General features: G+C 40.9%; 2 protein-coding genes across 4 annotated transcripts; both read right to left on the bottom strand.

Moving 5' to 3' along the window:
- Nucleotides 1-6,442: 6,442 nt before the first annotated feature.
- LOC115408360 (P2Y purinoceptor 1-like) lies at nt 6,443-7,908 on the bottom strand. Its single transcript, XM_030119073.1, has one exon. It carries the CDS (start codon nt 7,739-7,741, stop codon nt 6,788-6,790), a length of 954 nt encoding a protein of 317 aa, XP_029974933.1. The 5' UTR covers nt 7,742-7,908; the 3' UTR covers nt 6,443-6,787.
- Nucleotides 7,909-11,302: 3,394 nt separating this feature from the next.
- Nucleotides 11,303-18,956, bottom strand: LOC115408790 (UDP-glucuronosyltransferase 2B23-like). Of its 3 annotated transcripts, XM_030119714.1 has the most exons (3): nt 18,924-18,956; nt 17,573-17,724; nt 11,303-13,655 (listed from the first exon to the last, which is right to left on the bottom strand). In XM_030119714.1, the coding sequence occupies exon 3, from the start codon at nt 13,651-13,653 to the stop codon at nt 12,055-12,057; it is 1,599 nt and encodes a 532-aa protein (XP_029975574.1). In that variant the 5' UTR covers nt 13,654-13,655; nt 17,573-17,724; nt 18,924-18,956; the 3' UTR covers nt 11,303-12,054. The 3 variants fall into 3 exon arrangements, with proteins under 3 accessions (XP_029975574.1, XP_029975576.1, XP_029975575.1); XM_030119716.1 differs by lacking the exon at nt 17,573-17,724 and having other exon boundaries at nt 18,924-18,933; XM_030119715.1 differs by lacking the exons at nt 17,573-17,724; nt 18,924-18,956 and adding an exon at nt 15,999-16,089.
- Between the last annotated feature and the right edge of the window lie 4,985 nt (nt 18,957-23,941).

Below are 23,941 nucleotides of genomic sequence, written 5' to 3'. Positions count from 1 at the left end.
CAACATTGCTGTGTATGGTCATAGTAGTCACATACAGCAGTATTTAGTACCTCTTTAAAAGGTAAAGGACCCATTTCATGTCCATAAGATGTGTGATTATAAATAATGTTAATGAGATTACTCCATAATATACCCCCCATCAAGTAAAAAATAGCTTTTTAATTAAAAAAAAAAAAAAGAAAACAAGTCCCTAACCCAAAAATGAGTTATACTCTGAAAAAACAACCTAAAAATGGTACATAACCTTGAAAACCCAGAAATTGGGTTAAAATAATAGCCCTATAACCCAGAAAATGGGTTTTTCTTTATAGAAATAACCTAAAAATTTAACTCAACACGAGCAACACATAAATTGGGTTACCAAAATAACTCAACATTTTTTTGTGTGTTTGCAAGTAAACTATGGTGTTGTGCTGAACTGTTAGACCGTTTTACCAAATTACCTTAGTGTTTTAAAAATGTAGTTTTTGTTTGAAGAAATGAGCCAAACCAATGGAGAAAAACTGTTACATGAAACATTTGCTGACAGACGAGTTTTTTCCCTTGATGGGCTGATCATAAAGAAAAGTGAGAAGTAAAAAAGATTGCAAACAATCCTTGGAGGAATCTAATCAATCAATGTGCCTGTTTTTACTGTATCTGTTTCTCAGACACGTTGTACAGACATTTGTAGGTCATAGTTATGCTTGTGAAAAGAGCAAAATCATTCAGTTTCAACCTCTAGAGACCATCACATCAAACATGAATGTTGACCTATAGAGCCAGAAGAAGCCAGAAATGGTATAAATACAACAGCCTTTACAGTTCATTCTGTCCATATCAATGACAAGAAATGTCAAGTTTAATTGGTATATTGGACTAAAAGTTCTGAAACTATGTTTTACGTGGGCCTCTGTAAAAAGATGCGTCAAACTGATCTTTGACCAATGAGGTCGTCTGCAATTTGAAAACCCCTAAAATGTTGATAACTGTTATAATATGCAAGAAGTGTAGGTGTAAGTTAGTATATGTCAAATAGAGAAGTATGTGTTGAAACTGAGAACAGACAATGGAAATAATGCTGAAGCCATAGCCTTTCACCAGTAATCGATGCTTTACATCCTCTCTGTCGTGGTTTGTGTGTATTGACGTCGCTCTGCATACAAATGGGGTCAAAATATTGTTTGAGCATGGCACAGGATCAGGTTCTTATTTGTCACATTGAGCACCAGATTCTGGTATGTGAACAGATGTCCAAATAAACAGCAGGGAAATGAACACGGTCATCTGTACTTTGCTTAATATGAGACAAGACACCAACCAAATTTGATTTGTATCTGTAGATAGTATTTCTGCATTTGTAAAAGAATATTAAATTAAAGCCACAAGCGGCAATGGACGGGACCGAGCCCTCTGGCAAGGTGGCCTGACTGAGTCCGTCCTCGTACCTTCATGACCGAATTCCAGGTCATTGGGAACCTTGCTCCTCCATAAACATCCATTTTCATGACCTGACCTCATTTTCTGTTTTAAATGGGTTTTTATTTTGAAGGAATTTTGGGCTTGTATTTCGGAAAAGTAGTACATGCTTCCACTAACAGTGTTTAACCCGAAATTATGAACCTGCTTTGTGAAAAAAGTAATTTTTTTTGCAAAAATATTACTTCTCCTATCCACTAACATGAAGTTGTTAGCATCTCCCATCCACTAATATGTAGCTGTTAGCATCTGTCATCCACTAATATGGAGTTGTTAGCATCTCCCATACACTAACATGTAGCTGTTAGCATCTCCCATCCACTAACACGTAGCTGTTAGCATTTCTCACCCACTAATATGGAGTTGCTAGCATCTCCCATCCACGAACATGTAGCTTTTATCATCTGTCATCCACTAACATGGAGTTGTTAGCATCTCCCATCCACTAACATGTAGCTGTTAGCATCTCTCATCCACTCACATGGAGTTGTTAGCATCTCCCATCCACTAACATGTAGCTGTTAGCATCTCTCATCCACTAACATGTAGCTGTTAGCACTGAAGTCCAGGTCATCGGGAACTTTGCTACTCTCTCACCCACTAACATGGAGTTGTTAGCATCTCAGAATCCACTAACATGTAGCTGTTAGCATCTCCCACCCACTAACATGGAGTTGTTAGAATCTCCCATCCACTAACATGTAGCTGTTAGCATCTGTCATCCACTAACATGGAGTTGTTAGCATCTCCCATGCACTAACATGGAGTTGTTAGCATCTCCCATACACTAACATGTAGCTGTTAGCATCTGTTATCCACTAACATGGAGTTTTTAGCATCTCCTATCCACTAACATGTAGCTGTTAGCATCTGTTATCCACTAACATGGAGTTTTTAGCATCTCCTATCCACTAACATGTAGCTGTTAGCATCGCTCATCCACTAACATGGAGTTTTTAGCATTTCTCACCCACTAACATGGAGTTGCTAGCATCTCCCATCCACGAACATGTAGCTGTTAGCACTGAAGTCCAGGTCATCGGGAACCTTGCTACTCCATAAACATTCATTTTCATGACTTGACCTAATTTTCTGTTGTAAACAGGCTTTTCTTTTGAAGGAATTTTGGGCTTTTATTTTGGAAAAGTAGTACATGCTTCCATTAACACTGTTGAACCCGAAATTATCCACGTATTTTGTTAAAAATGTCATATTTTGCAAAAATGTGACTTTTATTTTGAAGGGATCTGAGGCTATTATTTTGATAATCATGTCAGCTCCACTTTAGGAAACACCAATATATCCATTTGAGTGTCAGAGTAGGTTGATTTCATACTTCCAATTGTCTGTCTATCCATCCATCAACCTGCTTAAAACCTGATTTCAGGTGGATGGTGTGTGTCAGGAGATAATTCTGCAGGGTGACATCTGTTTAGATTATTCCAATGTCATTCAAGTGTTGCTTCCTCAGCAGCTTGATATAAATATTCAGAATGGAAGGCACTCATAGGCTGCTGCTGCTGGGGCCTTGTTGCTTCAGTCATGTGTGATTTATGGTCACTGTGCGCCATCTGCTGTGGAAACCAGGTACAACATGCAGAATGTTTGTCAGCTGGTGTGACGCCAGTGAGAGAAGCTCTATGTCCATATATGGTGAAACTTGTCATATGTTGTTAGAGTGGGAGAGCAGAAACACACAGTTTTTCTTTGGTAAAAAACAGCTACTGAATCCATTCGCTTTGGCCAAAGTGAGCAAAAAAAATCTCGTTTGATAGCAAAATTAGTTGTCTTTCACTCCAGAGGTTTTCAGAGCAACGCGACTTGTAGTTCTGACAGGGGAAGCCTGAATTGGTGAAGAAGATTTTTGAGCAAAATTTGACTTTGAAAGTGGATATTAACGGGCTTCCTGTTGGATTTAAGTCATGGTTGTCAGTGAGAAAACTGTAGATCTCGATGAGACGAACGCGGTAATGTGTTGTTTTTTTCTCTGTACGACATTGTGAAGGGACAAACATTCCATATTAGTGGTTTTGGGGTGACGAGTATTTTGAGGCACATTTGATTTGACAGGAAATCGCGGACTTCCTGTTGGATTTAGGACAAGGTTGTCAATTGATGAATTTTAGATCTCGACGAGACGAACGCATCCATGTTGATTTTATTTCTCTATGACATTCGTGCGGGACGCAGTGTCTATTGTAGTGCTTCAAGTGGGTTTTCAGACTTCAAACTTTAAGGGTTAACAGCATCCACTCCGTGAGACTTTTGAAAAAGTTTTTAACAATATTGGAAGAGAAGCTTGTACTCTATTATTTCGCACCACTCTGACGTCTCTACGACAAACGGTCTTGGAGGAGATAATGTTTAAATGAGGAGTCATTTTTTGCAAAATTTTACACTGAAAGGGAAATACCAGACTTCCTGGTGTTTCTCTGGGTGAATTTTAGATCTCGATGAGACGAACACATGAGCATTGCTTTGATCTCTCTACGACATTCCTAATGGTTGCTGCAGCTATTTTACTGTTTCTAGGTGGCACTAGAGAGCGGATGGGCTTATGGGGTAATTTTTTTTCATTTTATCAAATTTTTCGCCGGTCCAGATGTGCCTGCCAAATTTGGTGAGTTTTTGTGCATGTTTAGGGGGTCAAATTAGCGTTTTAATACACGGTCAGTAAAATAGAGAAACAAACGGACGAAAAACAATAGAGGCCTTGCCCTCAGGCAAGGTGGCCTCAGTTGAGGTCACCTCGCCCTCGGGCTCGGTCCCTAAAAACACAATAGATGTATGTACTTCCTTCGAAAAGCTTCCTTTGAATCTCTGTGGCTGTATCTCTGTCACATCACGTGATACACTTTGTATCAATACAGTTCCTTTTTCTGGAAGATGATGTCATTCCTGACTGAGCAGTTGGCAACAATGTATCTGTTTAAAATGATGTCATCATCTAATTTGACCTAGATATGCAAATGAGCAATATTGAATTAGATGATGGTATTGTTTTGAACTTTCCTGAGTGAGGAGTTGGCAACAATATATCAGTTTTAAAGGAAAATTGTTTTGTTTTTGTAACAAAACACAATAAAATGCATCATATTTAATTTAATTAATCAGCATTTAATGTAAATATTATTATTACTATTGCAACAACACATTATTAGTGTGATAAAGTTAATTGGTCTCACAATACCTAAACCCAGCTCACATTCCCTATTTGCAGATGAACAATCCAACGCTTGGTGAATTCTTCACAATGATAGAAAGAGCCGACATCGAAGGATCAAGAAGCAACGTCGTCATGAACGCTTGGCCGCCACAAGCCAGTTATCCCTGTGCTAACTTTTCTGACACCTCTTGCTTAAAACGCAGAAAGTCAGAGGGATCATGAAGTCTCGCTTTCATGGTCTGTATCCATGCTGAAAATCGAGATCAAGCCAGTTTTTGCCCTTCAGCTACCACCTGTGTTACTGTTTGACAGGTCCCCCACCCCAGACTCCCCACCTGCCACTGGCACCAATCACATTTCATTTGCAACTGTAGATAGCATTTCTGCATTCATTGACGTACATCTATTATCATAGACATATGTTAGTAGGTGTCTGTACTTCCATTTAACAGCTGCCTTTGAATAATCAGCTCTCTCTATGGCTGTATCTCTGTCAAGTCAACGTGACGCACTTTGCACCAATACAGTTCCTTCTTTCTGTACACAAACTTCATGCTCTGTTCAGCTGGACTCTGGAAGAGGAAAAAACAAGCTAAAAACGGTGAATTAGAAACAGAAGCACTCCTCATATTCTTGTCAGTAACGGTAACGGCATTGTAACACTGGGATTAGTAGTTAGATTACTCGTTACTGAAAAATAGTAACACCATTTATGTGAATGCAGTTACTCCCATCACCACCTGTTCAGAATTAAAGTTATATCTAAAGTAAGTGACTGGTTTAGTCTGATTTTTTTTAGCCAAATTGATGAATTCCTCGACAGTCTTGACTGTAACACGTTACAAAGAAACATTGTTACTGTAATATGGTTACTGTAACGCGTTGCTTTACTTTTTTGGTTAAGTAAAGTAATTCATTTACCTCACAATCTTTGCTCACAAAAAATATGTCTTTTCACTCAACTGAGCATCAGTGAAATCCTATACAGCGCCTGTGGTTGTTTCTGTAAATCGACACCATTACGTTCTGAGCTAAGTGACATTTTGTTCAAGCAGTTGTCACATGATGCACTTTGCACCAAAAGAGGATACCAATACCTATCAGAAAAATGTGTTTTCAATGTGTTTTAAACCTAAATTTGAAATTACTATTCCCATGCAAACATGAGAGAGGATACTTTAATTAATTCTGATTTATTTAACTCTGAATAATGAATGCCTCATGTTAAAAAAAACAAAAACAAACAAAAAAAAAACATCTTGTAACCACAGCCACTGACCATCCTTTTAGCCACATGCAGCTCCAGAGGACACTGTCAGACAATCAGTGTTCTCAGTTCACTTTTCAGTGCACTTGCATTTTGTGTTACCATGCACAAATAACAGCTCTATATGAAAACAAAGACACGTCACTGGCTGGTTTTCTGCAGTTTCAGTTTTATTTCTTTTTTGTGATCAAACGTTTTTTTATTTAACAATAACAGAAACAGTCAAAGACATGAATTGACAGTACAACCAAAACATTTTTTGTCGTCAGTGACCGACTGTAGCAAGTAATAGAATAAAATCAAATAATAAAATTATTTAAAGGTGCATTGAGAAGTTTGCACGTTTTATGCAAAACAGTGCCCCCTGCAGGCCTTGGGCATAATGCAGCTTAGTGAAAAACTTGTGCCTGTGGCTCGCATGCACGGAAGAGGGGAACTCCTTCCTCGCTCTTTTAGTAGCGACAAGTAGCAAGTGACAATTTAGCGCTGTTAGAGATACTTGTAATGAATATGTCAGGGCACATTGTACACATCATTAAAAATGTGTAACATATTTATGGTGGAAAATAAGTATTTTTAAAGATGAAAAACTCCTTAATGCACCTTTAAGAATAAAAAAATAATAATAATAATGATAATAATCAGTTTCAGTTTTATTTCATGTTCACAAATGTAAACCAGGACCACAAAATGAAAGCAACAAAAGCACGTTACTTATATGTAATACATTTTAATACTTGAGCGGCTTCAATACCTCTCACATGATCAGTCACAGTCACCTATTGTCTCACACACACCACCAACAGCTGTCACGTCATGAAGAGAGGAACAGACAGTTACAGACAAACTGCAGTCACTTTACAGCAAAAGTACACACACACAAACCTCGGGTTTTGTTAATTTTGTTCTTCAGTCTGTGCCACAAACATTCTGCCAGACAGAAACGTCCACGATCTGTTGGCACACCGTGTGAACCGAGACGAAACGCCATGCACATGGAGATAGACCAGCGGGTTGAGCGCACTGTTCAGACACACCAGGCCACGGCTGATCTGATGAGAGATGAAAACTGTGTTGTCCCACGACGGGCTTTTCCTCTTATTTTTCAAAACTCTTGAATAAAGGGAAAGGTTCTTGAAAACGTGGTAGGGGATGTAACACACAGAAAACAGAAGAATCAACGTCAACAGTAGCCTCAAGCTTTTTCCTTTTAGTACCTTATCAATTGTGTCTTTACGGCAGATGAAAACAGCCACGTGTCCATAGCAGCCCAGCGTGACGAGAAGAGGGATAAAAAATCCAGTGATTGTCCAGACAAGACTGTACTTCAGGTAATCCTCAACATAAGCTCCGGAAGTGGTATGAAAGCATTTTAGAGAATTGTTCATTGGTGTCTTTTCGTAGAACATGTCAGGCAGGCTTTGGATGCTCACCAGTGACCATACCACGACTGAGATAGCCACAGAGTGGGTGACGCCGATCCTTCCCTTCACTCTCATCGGATGGACCAAAGCCAGATACCTGTACACACTTATCCAAGTGAGGAACCCAATGCTGCCATACAAGTTGAGGTTGAAGCAGAATCTTGTTATCTTGCAGAAGACGTCCCCGAAAATCCATTCGGCGCGCATCAAGTAGTAGGCAGCCAAAAAAGGCAGAACAGGCAAGTACACAAGGTTGGCAAGTCCGAGGTTGAGAACGAAGATATGAATGTTTCCAAGCTTCTTCCATTTCTGCAGAAAACATTTCAGTCCCCATCCGTTTGTCAACACACCAATGAAAAATACAAAGATATAGATTACAGGTAGCACTTTGTATTCAAAAGATATGCCAGTTCCAGTTTTAGTCATTTTGTCTTCTGAAGAGAAGTCTGCTAACGCTTTCCTGGTTACAGGGCAACTGCAAAAGCATGGCCTACTTACTCAAAAGCAGGGTTCATTTGGTTGTGATGCGTGTGGGTTTTTCAAGTGTTGCTTAATTTATCATCAAGCTACAGGAAACTGTGATAGTCTGCATTAACTTCTGCAGCAGCTTTGGCAACAAAGCGGCTTGCCTGCTGGCGTAGACCACAGAGGCTCAGCTTCCAGCCCCCACCTGTCAGTGAGCCTGTTCCATTTATGGGCATAAACCTAGAGCAATTTTCATGGACACAGTCCACTGCAGACAAGTGATATTCCATGAGAGGTGCAATTTTTGAAATGCTCTGAACCAGACAGCAAGCCATTGCAACTCTGCCCTTGTCAAATTTGCACGAATCATTACATTTGCATATCGGTTTTTTTTTTTTAAGTTTTCACTTCCTGCTATGCACTTACAGACGCTTTGATGGAGAAGTTCTTCTATGTTCTTCTTTTTCCTGTCATAATGTCAAAGCTCATCTGTATAACATAGATATAAAGACAGCTTTTTTTTCTTTTACAAAACATGACAATTATCAACATGAAATATTCTGTTTCTAATGATGTCACATAATTCCTATGTTTTGTTGTGACCCTGGTTTTCTGGCCAAATATACTCTAATTGGGACAGTTTTCTCCCCAGAAAATACCTGAGGACAATAGCCATATAAGTAGCTTTGAATTGTTGATCTTAGGTTGCTTTCACATCAGGATGCACATGTAGCAACACACCACATAAAAATGATCAACGACAACAGAATTGAACACATTCTCATGAAAAAAAGACAAAATGGAATTTATTCATACTTATAAATGAAAAAAAAGAGCATTCCAGAAGAGAGCACATGTTAAAGGGAGTGTGAGTGTGTGTGTGTGTGTGTGTGTGTGTGTGTGAGAGAGAGAGAGAGAGAGAGAGAGAGAGAGAGAGAGAGAGAGAGAGAGAGAGAGTGAGAGAGACAGAGAGAGAGAGAGAGAGAGAGACCATTGTTATATTTGTGGCCCAAGCAGACATCTGCGAGAAGAAAAAAGAGACAGACAAATGCACGCAGATTTGGAAGAAAAAAAAGTTTAATTGCATTGTATACATAGTAATTTTCTGCTTATGCCTTGTTTATTGACGCTGGCATCTCGTTTGACACTACTGCACAATGTGTTGTGTTCATACTGGATTTTGGACTGACTTACTGGAAGAAATCATTCATCAATACTGATTTTTAAACATGAAAAACAAACAAATTTTGATTTTCTCATTGTTGTTGTTTTGTTGTTTTGTTTATTGTGTTTATGTCTTCAGTTTTTAGTGTAAACCTATTGTTCAGAAATGGACTCTGATTTATTCACCTGATGTGCACTATGTTTAAATGTTGTTCATGTTCAAAATAATATTATAGATCATTATAGTCATGTGTGCATTTATACAAAATATCACCAATTAATAATCCAAAATTGTGTAAAAAAGATCATAATTTTAACATTTTGCCATAAAAAAAGCTAATTTGTTTTGTTCTTCAAAGTTTTCTTGTTTGTTTACAGAAATAGACCTTTGACTAAGCAAAACCCCCAGATGCAAACTAACCAATCATTCAACTACCAACTTCCTGGAACTTGGTCATTCTCAGTGTAAAACTACATCAAAAAGCATGAGAGCTGGCCACATTCGTTTTCTGGGAGTCTTTTAAGATGTAAAAATGGTCCAATGAGGTGCCAGGGGCACGTGCACAATATGAGGTATCCTGAAACAATAAGCAACAAGCAACAGGGTTTATTTTATCTAATTTTTTCCCAGATGAGGCAATATCATGTATAATCTCACCAAACTTGTCCTATAATATAAACCACATAACAGAACAAGCCTCCCTAAGCTGGACACCTGGTTTACCTGATGGACATTCGATGAGGCTTCTCCGTCTTGCACTGGGATTTAAAGAAGATGCACATGAGGTCAAATGTTTTGCATCTGCAAATGAAACTCTCTCCCTGTAAAGAGTCTGCAGCAGAGCAGGAGCACAGAAAGCCTTCTGCTCCCTGATTGGACAGTCCCATCTGTCACTATCCAATTGGACAAAGGTGTCCAGACAGTGCCAAAATTCACAATAGTTTTTATACCTTGCAACTCAAAACTGAATGTTTGCAAAGGAACTTCTATTTATTTTCACAAATGTACATCTGATTTTACAACCATGCAAACCCTTTCCTACACATCCCCAAAGTTGTTTTTTTTTTGTCCAACACTATGGCAAAACTTGATTTACAAATACCAACTCCCAAATTACACACACACATTCATTTTCATGTGCAAACATTCATTTGCAGATGCTAAATATTTATGACCCAATATTGAGCCCATAGACATGGTTGTCAAAGCAGTAGCAAAACAAACAGTTTACTTGACAACAATCCTTTGTCTCCTCTGCCATTTGCAAAGGCTGGAACCACAGGTGCACAGGGAAGACCCGTGGGGGTGGGGATTTCTCACGTTAAAATTCACAAACAACCTTGAAACTTATGAAGCCTTAAACACCAATCTAAAGAGAATATAATGAAAATGAGACGGTACAAATATTAGTAAACCACATGTTTGAAGGAGTGCCATCTTACCTCGAGAGTAAATACAAGTTTGAACTAAACTTTGTATGTCATAATAATAATAACTTTTATTTGTAGCGCACTTTACATTTGAATCCAAATCACAAAGTGCTTCAGTGGGCACAGGGTTAAAATAAACAAGCACACTGTTAAAAACAAGCACAGGGTTAAAAACAGCAATAATACAGAAAACTGCAGTACAGCATACAGTGAGAGCAAAATTAGTGTTGGTATGCCTTTCTGAAAAGGAAGGTCTTGAGTTCTTTTTTGAAAGCTTCCACCGTCTGTGGGGCCCTAAGGTGGTCTGGGAGAGCGTTCCACAGACGGAGAGCTGCGGCTTCAAAGGCCCTGTCACCCATCGTTTTGAGCCGTGTCCCGGGCTGAACCAGACGGTGCAGTTGGCCTGACCGGGTCCGGGCAGAGGTATGTGGGGGCCACACCGTGCAGACAGTGATGGGTGTGCAGAAGAATCTTGTGTTCTATACGGGCCTGAATGGGAAGCCAGTGCAAAGTGTGAAGGATGGGAGTGATGTGCTCATGTTTCCGCACCCTCATCAGGACCCTGGCAGCGCTGTTCTGTACATACTGGAGCTTTTGCAAGCTCCTGCCAGAGATCCCAATGAGGAGTGCGTTACAGTAGTACAGCCTGGAGGAAACAAAGCGTGGACAAGCTTCTCTGCAGCAGGGAGGGAGAGGGAGGAACGTAGTCTGGAAATGTTACGGAGGTGGAAGAAGGAGGTTTTGCAAAAGGAGGCGACATGATTGTCAAAAGAGAGGTGGGGGTCAAACTTGACCCCAAGGTTTGTAACAGAGGGAGAGCGGGGAATGGTGTGACCAAAGAATGAAACAGAGGTGAGAGGAGAGGAGCGGAGTTGATGAGGAGTACCGGGTTGAATGGCTTCTGTTTTTGAGCCATTAAGCTGCAGGAAGTTTTGACTCATCCACGCCCCTATATCCTCCAGGCAGGAGCTAAGGGGGGAGACAGAGGGGGCAGGAGAGCTGTTGGATGAAATTTTGATGTAGAGTGTGTGTCGTCAGCATAGCAATGGAAGTAAATTCCATGCTTGCCGACAACACGACAAAGGAGAAGCAAATATATGGTAAAGAGGGAAGGACCAAGTACGGAGCTCTGGGGAACCCCACAAGCGACAGTGTGAGGCCTGGATTTTGTCTCCCCCAGAGCCACGTACTCGGTCCTATCGGTGAGGTAGGAGTGAAACCAGTGAAGGGCAGGATCAGTGAGACCGATGTAATGCTGGAGACGGTGAAGGAGGATGTTGTGGTCAACTGATAAGGAGAGAAATGGAACCAGAATCAGAGGCCATCATCAGGTCGTTTGTAACTCTGATGAGTGCAGTCTCTGTACTGTGGGAGGGGCAGAACCCAGATTGAAATTTTTCATAGAGATTATTGTTTTTGAGATGATGATGTAGCTGGGAGGAAACAACTCACGTCATTTAATTTAATCTGAACTTTAGAACCATTGAAGGCATTGCGATGGCAATACCAACTTTGGTTTTACTTAATCATAATAGTTTCAGATGAAAAGCAATGGTATCGCACAATCAAACAAAGAAGTAGTGCTTTTAACTATCCTCATTTGCTTGTACTTTTTCGTTTCTGAATTGTTGCTGTTAACTTTCAAAATCTCTCAGCAAAACCTCTTAGCAATGTATTGTTTAATCACACTTTGGTTTCCTGCTCTTTATCAAAAATCTGATGATACATCTCCAGAAAAACAAGACTGTCGCAATCAAAAGTAGGCCACATCCTACAAAGAAAGCCAACACATCAAGAGAGTGATAGACATACCATGGTAACTTATGAGACACACCGCGCAAATGTGGGGCACCTCTGTGCCTCATGACATACTCAATCCAAAAAACTGCAGTGTCAACTGGTTTCATCGGTTTGTCGCGATGAACCTGTGATAATTTGAGCATTTTCTGTTGGTACTGCTTCTGTGGGTCGAGAATGTTTTTCAGTGCAGTCATCACAGACTCAACATCCAATTCTGCTATTTCAAGCATCTCAGCCACACCTCGGCTCTTCATGCGCACAATGTTGTCATGCTGGTCAAAAATCAGAGGAATGCCAACAATTGGCACACCGTGATAGATCGCCTGATAAAGTCCATTAGTACCCCCATGTGTGACAAAAGCCTTTGTTTTAGGGTGGCCCAGTAAGTCGTTTTGGGGTAGCCATTCAACCAGCATGGTGTTGTTTCCCAGGGAGGCAGGTCTTTGTCCAATGTACCTCCACACAACCTTCTGAGGGAGGCTGGCAAATGCCGAGGCAAAGATCTCTGTTATTTCAGGTCCAAGGTCGCTCAGTAGAGTCCCCAAAGTCATGATGATCACTCCATGTTCGCCAGAGCTCTGCACAAACGCCTCCAGATCTTGTGAAAGAGGCTTGGGTGTCTTAGCCTGGAAGCCTCCAATGTAGACGACGTTGGGCATGGTGGGACGAGGAAACTCAAACGTAAAGTCAACCCGCATCAGCCAGATATCAGCCTCTAGTATGAGGGACATAGGGGTGACGCCGGGTTCAAAGTAACGGTCGCATAAAGCCTGGTATGGTGGGTTGGCATAGAAGTGGTGCATGTAGATGATCATGCCATGACTGATTACATTTCTGAGTCTTTGAAAAAAGTCCATCTTGTCAGAGAGCTCAGAGAAGAGTTCAGGGATATAGGACAGTGGTGAAGGAGCGAAGGCCATGTGTGCCTCCCCATTGTACAGCCAGCGGACATTGAAAACTAAAGGAAGGTGAAGATAGTGACTCAGCAGCACACCAGCTGGAAAAACAGGATCAGTCAGACAAACGTCATATCCAGTGTCCTCCAATTCCTTCAATAGTGTTTTATTTTCGAAGACTGCTGTGGCTAGATTTGCCGCTGCTTTTTGGGATTCTGTTATCAGTCCAAAAATATGTCGATGAAACTCAAAAAACCTCCAAAGTGAACCTGCATTCTGTCGAATCTCTATTGATCTTTTCAAGAAAGAAGACATCATGTCTTGGCTTTCTATGTGATGAGCTTGGTGCTGGATGACTGTGATGGAGGTATAATACGGAGAGAATTCGGAGATATACCAGCTGGTGGATGAACGAAGCACGGTGATTTCATGGCCCTGAGAATGAAGAGCCTCCACCATGATTTTCATGTTTAGCCAGTGGCTCCCATCTGCAGAGTAAACCAGCACTTTCCCACTCTCACCAGTAGAAGGCAGAGTTGCTGAAAACAGCAGAGTGAGTGCCAGGACAGGAAACGATTCCATTTCTGTGGAAGAGACAGAAAACATAGTGGACATCATTTCCAGTATAATGATCTTTGAGAGTCGTCGTCTGCAGCAAGTGAATTTGAGTTGGTGTGTGTTGCTTGTTGCTCATTGTCTCCATCTTTCCCTTTTCTCTCATTCACGCTCCCCTAATGCTAAGGTGGATGGTGATATTGAAGGTAGAGAGAAATATATATTTTGACTGAATTTTGTGTTTCTGTCACAGATGTCCAAAAATGCTGGCAGATGTTTGCTTAAATAGTTATTGTGCATCAAATACAATAGTCATCTCAAAACACTTTTGTAGTGGAAAACTGAACAATTTCACTTGAGCAAGTGCCGGCGATGGTGGAAAGAAGAACTCCCCTTAAAACAGAAAAAAACCTTCCTGAACCCTCACAGGTGGGGACTTTCTGCTGTTCAGGATGTGGTAAGGTGATAGACATGGCATCAGTTTGGTGCCACAACCTGTGTGCATTAAGACCACTGTGTGCATGCAGTTTCCGTCCATGTGCTCGCTGTAACTTTGGGGCTATTTACGCCTGCGTTTTACAGTGATCAGGTCACAGCCCCAACGCTGACTGTTTCTACCTGTCCATCAGAAGAGACATTACTGATCCTGCCTTATACAGGATATGTAGCGTATCAATTTGGTATATTTTTAAAAGTCTGATAAAGTTGTTAGCAGTGTGTTAACGTAGGGCTGCCAAATCAACAAAGGTGATTTCATTGTTCCTCAGATTATATGGAATGTTTTGGAGTGGGTTGCACCGCCATACATTTACTGGTATCACAACAGTCCTGGTAATGAATCTCTTTCTGGTGCCACACTTTGACCCCGATGATAAAAATTCAACGGGCAGCTATTTTTTTAAAAATTTAGGCCAGAATGTACACATTTTATAGAGCAAACTCATCCCGGGGGTTATTCCAAATTAGCTCAAATTTGGCCAGTTAATAGGGGTTAATGAGCAGAAGGTATTAAAATCTTCCGCAAAAGTCTGAGGGTATCGCCTTGGCCATGCCAAAATGTTGACATTTTACCATGAAAGAGGAAGTATAGTAAATAGCCTGACCATGCTTTTATACATTGCATGAGAGTGTGGATTTGATCACAGCCATGTATCAATAATGACTGTGGTCATAGTGCCACCTGCTGGAAACAGGAGTTCTGCTCCACATGCTTCAGTCTTACTGAAAGTATTACTGCGATGACAGTCCGGTCCTGATGAATTCCATTGGCCAGAATCAGACTCTAAATGTCTTTATTGTGTTTGTATGAAAACAGAATTGAAAGTGAGGTCCTTAAAGTGCATAAATGAAATAGAACAAGTTACACAACATAACACTCAACATGTAAGACAAAAACATTCATAAAATCATTTAAAAAAAAAAAAGTCCATTAAACGCTATACTTATGTGTCCTGAGCTAGAAATGGCCTTTGCAACACAAACTGACTGTGTCTATTTGTTTTTGTTTTGTAAGTTTTGTAATGTCTGCCTAATGACAGAACCTCAAGCAGGTGATGTCCAAGGTGTGAGGTGTCTGATTCTATTTTGTGTCTTCCTGAGGCAGTGAGAGCTGTACAGTTCATCAAGGGAAGGCAGGTGACAGCCGGTGACTTCCTATTGACAAGCTTCTGTTATTGCTAACCATAAAAGAGTAGCCTATCCAATATATCAGTTCCTCATTGTTAAAATCTCCAGCAAACAAAACCATATTTTCGACACTCCATGCCTTTCGTCACCAAATTCCCAAGCAACCAGAGTAAACAACACATGCGATAATGCATATACAATCCAATACAACACTTTGCACTTTGTCCAAAGTCTTGGTATGTTTTCACTCTCCCTCTCTCAACCTAGAAATGTTTAACAAAAGTTAAACTATACTTGAGTAAAATGACATGTCACCACATTCCATGTTTCCATGGTTTTCAAACTGTGGGTGCCAGTTTAATGTATATAAACTTTTGAAAAATTAACAATAGTAAGAAAATATCTTGTTTGTTGTTTTTAACTACTTGGCACCATCAGCAAAATCTTTATCACCAATACAAATCATCAGTTTTTCATTAGTTGTAATTCATGGCACCTACACTCACAAAGATAATGACTTTTTTTTCTAAAGAAACATGGATTTCATGAAAGTTTATCTCGTCATTTCAACTCAATTTTTCAGGAAGATGCTTTTTTACTAGAAAGGGAAATAATGGAACAGTGTTTTACAGGGAAATAAACAAGGCAGTTAAGAATCTAAATCTTAAGATAATGAAATGCATTCAAAGAAAGCAAAATTGTTTTTTTTTCCAAGAAAAAAAGAGACATGTTGAATCAGTCCTCACCTCAAAACTCAGCAGAGCCCAACACTGTGACTTTCCATCCAAATCCAGAAGAAACCAGAATCTGAGCTTGTCTGCAGTCTTCCGTTTGAAACCCTGCAAATGTTTTATTCTATCTGACTGAAACTTGTCTGATTCCTCTCTACCAGAGCAAATCTAACATATTAGACGACTCCTTTCAGCCTTTCTCCCTCTCTCTCTCTTTCTCTCTCTCCCTCCCTCCCTCCCTCTTGGTTTTACTTTAAACATTCACTGTAATTTTTAGTTACTCTTTTACCAAGTTTCAACATGCAGAATCTGTCAAAGATCATTGAACTATGCTGTAGAATCCCAAGTTGAAACATTCGCAGTTATGAGAACGCTTGGAATCTGATTCAAGTTAAATTAAAACCAGACATTGCTGTACGGTGGCCCTGCAGGACAAGCTACACTGATAAATCACAAAGCACACAGGAAAATGAAAAACAAACAAGAAACACACACACGCACACAGGAAAATGAAAAACCACACACACACACACACACACACACACACACACACACACACACACACACACACACACACACACACACACACACACACACACACACACACACACACACACACACACACACACACACACACACACACACACACACGTTTGTACCTCTGTAGTTGTGAGGACAATCACTGACATCATGCATTTCCTTGCCCCTTACCCTAACCATCAAAAATAAATGCCTAACCTAAGAGGTCTGTTGAAAAGTGAGGACCGGCAAAAATGTCCTCACTCTGTTGGTTGAAAACTGGAGGTTTGCTTCAAGTCACGGCCACCACTGAAGAAATTATCAGGGATTTTTTAGATGCAGAACATACCTACAATATGGCAAAATGGCACTGAACTGTTGTGTGTGTGTGTGTCACCCAAGCGCATAAAGGGGTCCTGGCCAGTCGGAGACTCTTCATAGTGAAGAGGTAGCAATGCCCGCATCAACCGGGGGCCTCGATAGCCTGCGGGTCGCTTTGCAGCCCGAGACAGAACAAGTAGACCTGCTGTGAGTCATGACTCGATGTGTTGTTGCCCCAGACACAGAGCTGGGCCCTGGAGTCTCCATCTCCTCTGGTGTGAGAAGCGTGGGCGTCCATAATGGTTAAAGGTGCTGTAGGCAGGATTCCGCATCTCCGCCATCTTTCTTAGGGTTACCTAAGCAAGATGGCGATTTGAAACCCAGCACAGGCAATCCTGTCCTGTTTTCTCTGACATCACGCCCTTACGCAAGTTAAGCCCCTCCCACAAGAACGTGCGACGAACGCCCCTCGACCAATCACGGTTAGAGCCTCAGGGGCTCTTCTGATTGGTCAAAGATACCTGGAGCTGTCGAGATTCCTTTTCAGCTCAGAACAGAGACAGATGGAAACGCTGCACCCTCGCGGTAGTGCAGTGCTACACTCCTAAAGGATTATCAATGGATACTCTAACATTTAATCCAAAGAAAACATAGAAAAATTAGCATTGACTAGCAAAATCCTGCCTACAGCACCTTTAACTGGGAAGCTGAATCTGAGGCGTTGTAAATTAGCTGGCGTGATAACTGACCAGGACTGTGTTAGCCAGTGAGCTACACCGTGTAAGACACCCTCCCTTGGTATGGTCAGACGGTGAAGTCTCCAGGCTGTGGTGAAGGCTGGAGGGTCACAGGTGTGGCAGCTGGCGTTTGGCAATGGAGCAGTAGCTGAGTTAGCTCCAATCTGTCAACAGTGAAAGGAACATGAATGACGTCAAGTGTCTGATCTTGGTGCTGCTGGTACCATCAATTTAGCTTTATCAGGATTCTTTCTCCTGCAGAGAGGCAGAAGAAATGTTAGGTACGTGTCTGAACACTTAAAATATACAGTACCGTATTTTATTCTGACAAATTACTCTCAGTAAGATTGAAAAAAAAAACGTCCACAGACTACTCGAAAGACTAATCTGTTATCCAACCACAGTGAAAGAGAAATATACACTGACTTCATTAAGTACACCTTGCAAGTACCGGGTTGGACCCCCTTATGCCTTCAGAACTGCCTTTATCCCTTTGTGGCATGGATTAAATAAGGTACTGGAAACATTCCTCATAGAGTTTGGACATGGTCAAGAACCATACTCAGGTAGGCTGTGACGTTGCAACGATGCTCATTTGGTACTAAGGGGCCCAAAGAGTGCCAGGAAAATATCCCCCACACCATTACACCACCACCAGCAGCCTGAACCGTTGATACAAGGCAGGATGGATCCATGCTTTCATGTTGTTGACTCAAATTCTGACCCTATCTGAATGTCACAGCAGAAATCGAGACTCATCAGGCCAGGCAACGTTTTTCCAATATTCTGTTGTCTAATTTCGGTGAGCCTGTGCAAATTGTAGCCTCAGTTTCCTGTTCTTAGCCGACAGGAGAGGCACCCGGTGTGGTCTTCTGCTGCTGTAGCTCATCTGCCTCAAGGTTCGACGTGTTGTGCGTTCAGAGATGCTCTTCGGCATACCTTGGTTGCAACGAGTGGTTATTTGAGTTACTGTTGCCTTTCTATCAGCTCGAACCAGTCTGGCCACTCAAGGCACTTTGGTCTACAGAACTGCTGCTCACTGTATATTTTCTCTTTTTTTGGACCATTCTCTGTAAATCTTAGAGATGGTTGTGTGTGAATTTCTCAGTAGATCAGCAGTTCCTGAAACACTCAGACCAGCCCGTCTGACACCAACAACCATGCCACGTTCAAAGTCACTTAAATCACCTCTGTGAGAAGGTAGCAGCCCCTTCTCATTCAAAACTGAGACTCTCTCACATGTGTGACAGTGGGGAGTGTGGCGGAAGTGAGGAGTGGCGTGGCTGCGGCTGGAGCGCGGGTAGTGAGGAACCCACTACCCCCTGAGGACACATATAAGCAGAAACGCCACCAAACTACTCACCATGCACACTTCCTTCTCCTCTCTCTGCCCAGCTGAAACTAGCTGGAGAAGCTGCATTTCACCTGGCTGATGTAGGGAGGAGCAGTCCATTGTGTGAGGGGGAGCACAATTGTGTATTTATGGTAAATATATATGTTCTGGGGAATGGATTTATGGGGAAGGTCATCTGTGGTGTGCAATTGAAGTAATATTTTCATTTGTGTTAATATATCACTGGGGGTTTTGTAGAAATCTTTTTGTAAACATTAACAAGAGGACCAGACACTCCCTCTTAGAATTGTGGTTTAATCCTGCCCAGGGATTGGATAATTAGGTCTGGGCTGGATGTATTTAAGGAGGACCATTGTTAAGGAGGGGGGACAGCACCTGTGAGGCTGTCAGTCTGGTAAAGCCTCTGGCAACAGCCTGTTGTAAGTGTGAGTGACTTTCAAACTGCAAATAAATGGAAGAATTTGCAAAGACCCTCCGAACCGCCACCTCATTTTTCCACCAATCCTCTTCCGACGTGATCCAGGCGAGCTGGTCCCGAGTTGGGGTGACCACTCGGTCCCTCACAACCTCTCTTCCCCATTCTGATGCTCGGTTTCAACTGCAGCAGATCGTCTTGACCATGTCTACATGCCTAAATGCATTGAGTTGCTGCCATGCGATTGGCTGATTTTAAATTTGCGTTAACGAGCAGTTGGACAGGTGTGTCTAATAAAGTGGCTGGTGAGTAAATTGTTATTGACCATGAGCATTCATAAATGTAGTAATGATATGATTCATTGAGACTTGATGTCGGTCAAAAAAAGACAAAAATCCACCAGTGTGTTAGTGCATTGTAACAGATTTGTGAATGAACTGCTTCTTATCGTCACACTCTATTATCCTGCCTTTTGTTACAAGTCTCCACTAGAGTACAATAGTTCATCTGACACTTATGTTGCAAGTCACAAATGTTTGTGTGTATTGGAGTGATGGATATTTTTCAGGGCCTCATCCTACAACAGAGGTAGAACTTATACTTTGCATTTTTTCCATCTGTGCATGTCTTTTTCTGGAACTAATTTCATCTGGTAATGCACTCAAATTCAGTTATCAAGAGCTTCATAGAATTATTGAAACTGACCGATATGAGCTTGAGGTCACCTGAAGAAGATTATTGTATTTAATCATTGTGCGAAAACAAACACTGCTCAAATCATTAGGTATGCCTGGCTAAGAGAATTCCTAATTTTTACCAAAGGCTAAACCCTCTTTAACCAACAGCTCAGCCTTCAGACATATAATAGTTATTTCTGTTGGACTGAAATCTTGTGTGTAAGGCAGCTTTTTTGGTTTAGTGTCAAAAAATAACTTGAGATGACTGAAGCATTTTGACATGGTGTTAACCATCAGAAGAGTTCTACACTGTGTTCACAAGGACACGACCATGGCTGAAACAATAGTCATTTAAGCTGTTTAGTTTAAAGGTGCATTAAGGAGTTTTTCAACCTTAAAAATACTTACTTTCCACCATAAATATGTTACACATTTTTAATGATGTGTACAATGTGCCCTGACATATTCATTGCAAGTACCTCTAACAGCGCTAAATTGTCACTTGAAAGTTGCAGTGCCAGTCAGGCACCAGAATTTTTTTGGGTAGAATTTGAAATGACGTAATGCATGTTCCGCCTGGCCTGATTTGTTTTGTCCGCCATTACTCCACCAGATGCTTAGTGAGCAACAACTGAGCAGGATCTTCCAGAAAGTAAGAAAAGACTGGCTTCTAGCACTGCCACAGCTCCAGCACAGACTCCACCAGGTAAAAGAAACTTAAATTTAACTCGAGCGCTACTAAAAGAGCGAGGAAGGAGTTCCCCTCTTCCGTGCAGGCAAGCAACAGGCACGAGTTTTTCACGAAGCTGCATTACGCCCAAGGCCTGCAGGGGGCGCTGTTTCCCATAAAACGTGCAAAGTCCTCAATGCACCTTTAAACAGTTGAAAGACCTAAAATTGCACCAAAAATATCCCCAATACTATTACACTACCAACAGCAGCCCAATCTGTTGATGCAAGGCAGTAAGAGTATTAGATTGTTTGTTATGATGCAGTGTTACAACAAAGAAAAAAACCTACCAAATCAATTTTTTATGTATTCACTTTGACTTGACAATTTAAGAAAACTCAAAGGATTTGGGAAATTTTCAAAATGAAGGAACATGCATGCTGACAACGAAAATTTATATCTTTCCGTGTGAGATTTCATGTAAAATTTTAAATTTTGCTATGGTAAGAAGCTGACTTCAGTACGCTATGTTAAATTTTAAATTTACCATAGCTTACTGACCAATATAGGTCAGCTGCTAGCAACCATTAGCACAAGATTTTAAGTTTTATACACTTGAACTCCTGGTGAAATTACACGTCATAGTTCAATAGAAGTATTCTACATGAATACATGAATAGTTATTGTTTCTAAAGTACTTACCATGCCTTTTTTACTAGAGTGATAGATCTGTCCTCCACCTCAGATGGCGTTTCATTGGCTGCCTCTGGGATTATACTGGTTTTCTGCAGTATATTCTGCAATATATTCCAGATTTACAGAGTTTAGAATGGTTTGGTTTTGTTTAGTTTGGATATTTTTCAGACGTTAAAACCAGGTTTAGAATATTTTTCTCTGGTTTATACCAGCTGTAGAAAACTGACAGTAGTTTTGGATGGCGTTTGGACTGCTTTAGCTTCGACCAGGACTGGACTGGTGTCTGTTGTTTTAGGATTAAGTGTTCTTTTGGATTGATTTGTGTGATTTAGACCATGTTTGAAATGGTTTCTTTAGTTTTGAATACATTTATGAATGGTTCTCTATTCATGAAAGGTGTAGAAAGTTTTCTGTGGTTTTAAATTGGGTTTATACTGCTTTCTATAGTTTCTTCCAGGTTTAGATTAATTTTCTGCAGTTCGCTTTACTTTGACTTTAGTTATGTGTTCAGACATGGATACTGTTGTCTTTCCATTACAGTTATGACTGTAACTTGTGTTTGTTGGCCTTGAACATGATTTTCAAAGTAACTCTTTTCAGGGGAAAATTGCTTGAATGTTATGCTCTAGTGAAGCGTTACATATTTGATATGAAAATAGCAACAATAAAGGACAGAGTGCAGATCACAGGACAAGAGTGAGTATTTTGTTATGCTTAATCCGGAGATAGACACGCAACTCTCCACACATGCACATTATTTTGTAACAGCCCTTTAAACGCACATGCACATTGTTAACAAAATCAGTCCAAAGTTCTTGTAAATTGACAGGCTGCTAATTTTCAGTAATTATCTCAACATAGATTCACACAGATATAACCAACAAATACTCCAGATTTGCAAAGTGTTCATTGAACATTGTATAAAGTCTGTAAAATTTCACTGAAAGTTTTTTTTAGATTTTTTTTTTTTTTTTTTTTTTTTTTTTACCTGACACAAAGCAATCCACTTTCAATAGTTTACATCTGTGGCACAGTTTCCTGCTAGAAATATAACATAATGAGCAGCCTGGCTGAAGCTTGTTCTCCTGTTGTCGGACTGTAATGATATTTTGGAAGCTTGTGTGCTTAGTTTGGAGAGTTTTGTTACTGTACTGAAAAAACTGTGGAATGTTTGTATTTTCCCGGTGTCATGACTGACTGAAGTGTATCAGGGGGAAAATCAGAGGTTTGTTGCAATCAGAGTTTTGTACATTACCAGGAAAATAACTACAATAGTATAGTGTGTCTTTAGTATGTCGATAGTATGTCTCAACCTTGGCATTTGATGTCAAATGTCACTCCCCCTCCATACCCCCAGCTGTTGAGTACTGCATGACAGCTTTAACATACCACTCAGATGACAATACCCTCCATGTGGTCTGTTTGTATGAACATGTGACTTTTTGCAGTGTTTTTGTGAGCATATATACGTCATTACGTTTCCGTGAACAACAACTGTCCCCTCCCTGTGACCTTTGTACTTTCGTTGAGTGCTTCTTCTGCTTCGCCATGTGTGTACGTTGTGAACTCTAGCCCTGGCAAACACTAAAGGACAAGCTCAGTCTGCTGCTATCATATATCCATGTGTCGTGAAAAGAGAGGGCTCACGAGGGTGGGGGTGGGTTGAGAGAACCCGCCACAGGGGGTTCAGCTTCTTAAAAAGAACTTGGGATCTGGTGCCGCCTGCCACATAGTGTCCTGTGTCGATTGTGCCCGAGGTCTGCCGGCGGCGCTCCTGGAGCTTTGCAGAGAATGGAGTTTCCTCAGTATGAACGTGTGCGGCTCCGCAGATGTGACAGCGCAGGTGAGAGCACGTGAAACTCCCAGGAGCATGCCGTATCGCAATGCACAGTACAATCTCTACTGCAAAGTTTCCTTTAACATAAAACTCATTAACGTGCACACTTACTAAGCAGTGTTGGTTAAGTCACGTGTAACATGCAGTGGTGCAATGCAAAGTGCAGTCAATGGCTGCACAGCGTTGACCAGTGCAAGTAATATATTACTTTCCCAACGCTGAGTGTAACGTACGTAGATGTTGAATGGAGTATGAAGAAACTCCATCTGTGGTCATGCTTGAAAGAGTAACAGAGCAACTTTCCTTTACAAAATAACAGCACTGCTCATTAGTAAACACTGAGAAGGAGAAAGTCTAGTCCTCTGCTGCTATTTCCATGTGATCACATGCTGGAATATTTTCAAAGAAGCAGCTTTTAGATGATGAAGAAGAAGAAACAAAACTGAGAAAAAGTACTAACATGCACACACCTTAAGTTATTTCTTATCGTGAAGCTAACATTTGCTTAAGCTCACTAACGTTGATGCAGGCTGATATTCATGTTACTCACAGTCGCATGGTTCACGTTACCACCACGAGGACTAATGAGGCACTCCTCCTTCAGTAAACACGGTTTAGGTAAACAGCAAGACGACAGCTTTGAGTAAAGCTAACAATGAATTTATGAGCAGGAAACAGAGACAGCAGCTCTGTGTGTTAGACACGATAAAGCGAGTGACATAAGCACAATAA

Source organism: Salarias fasciatus, chromosome 20, assembly GCF_902148845.1.
Source record: "Salarias fasciatus chromosome 20, fSalaFa1.1, whole genome shotgun sequence".
NCBI lineage: Eukaryota > Metazoa > Chordata > Actinopteri > Blenniiformes > Blenniidae > Salarias > Salarias fasciatus.
This window is presented reverse-complemented; position numbering and strand designations above follow the sequence as displayed.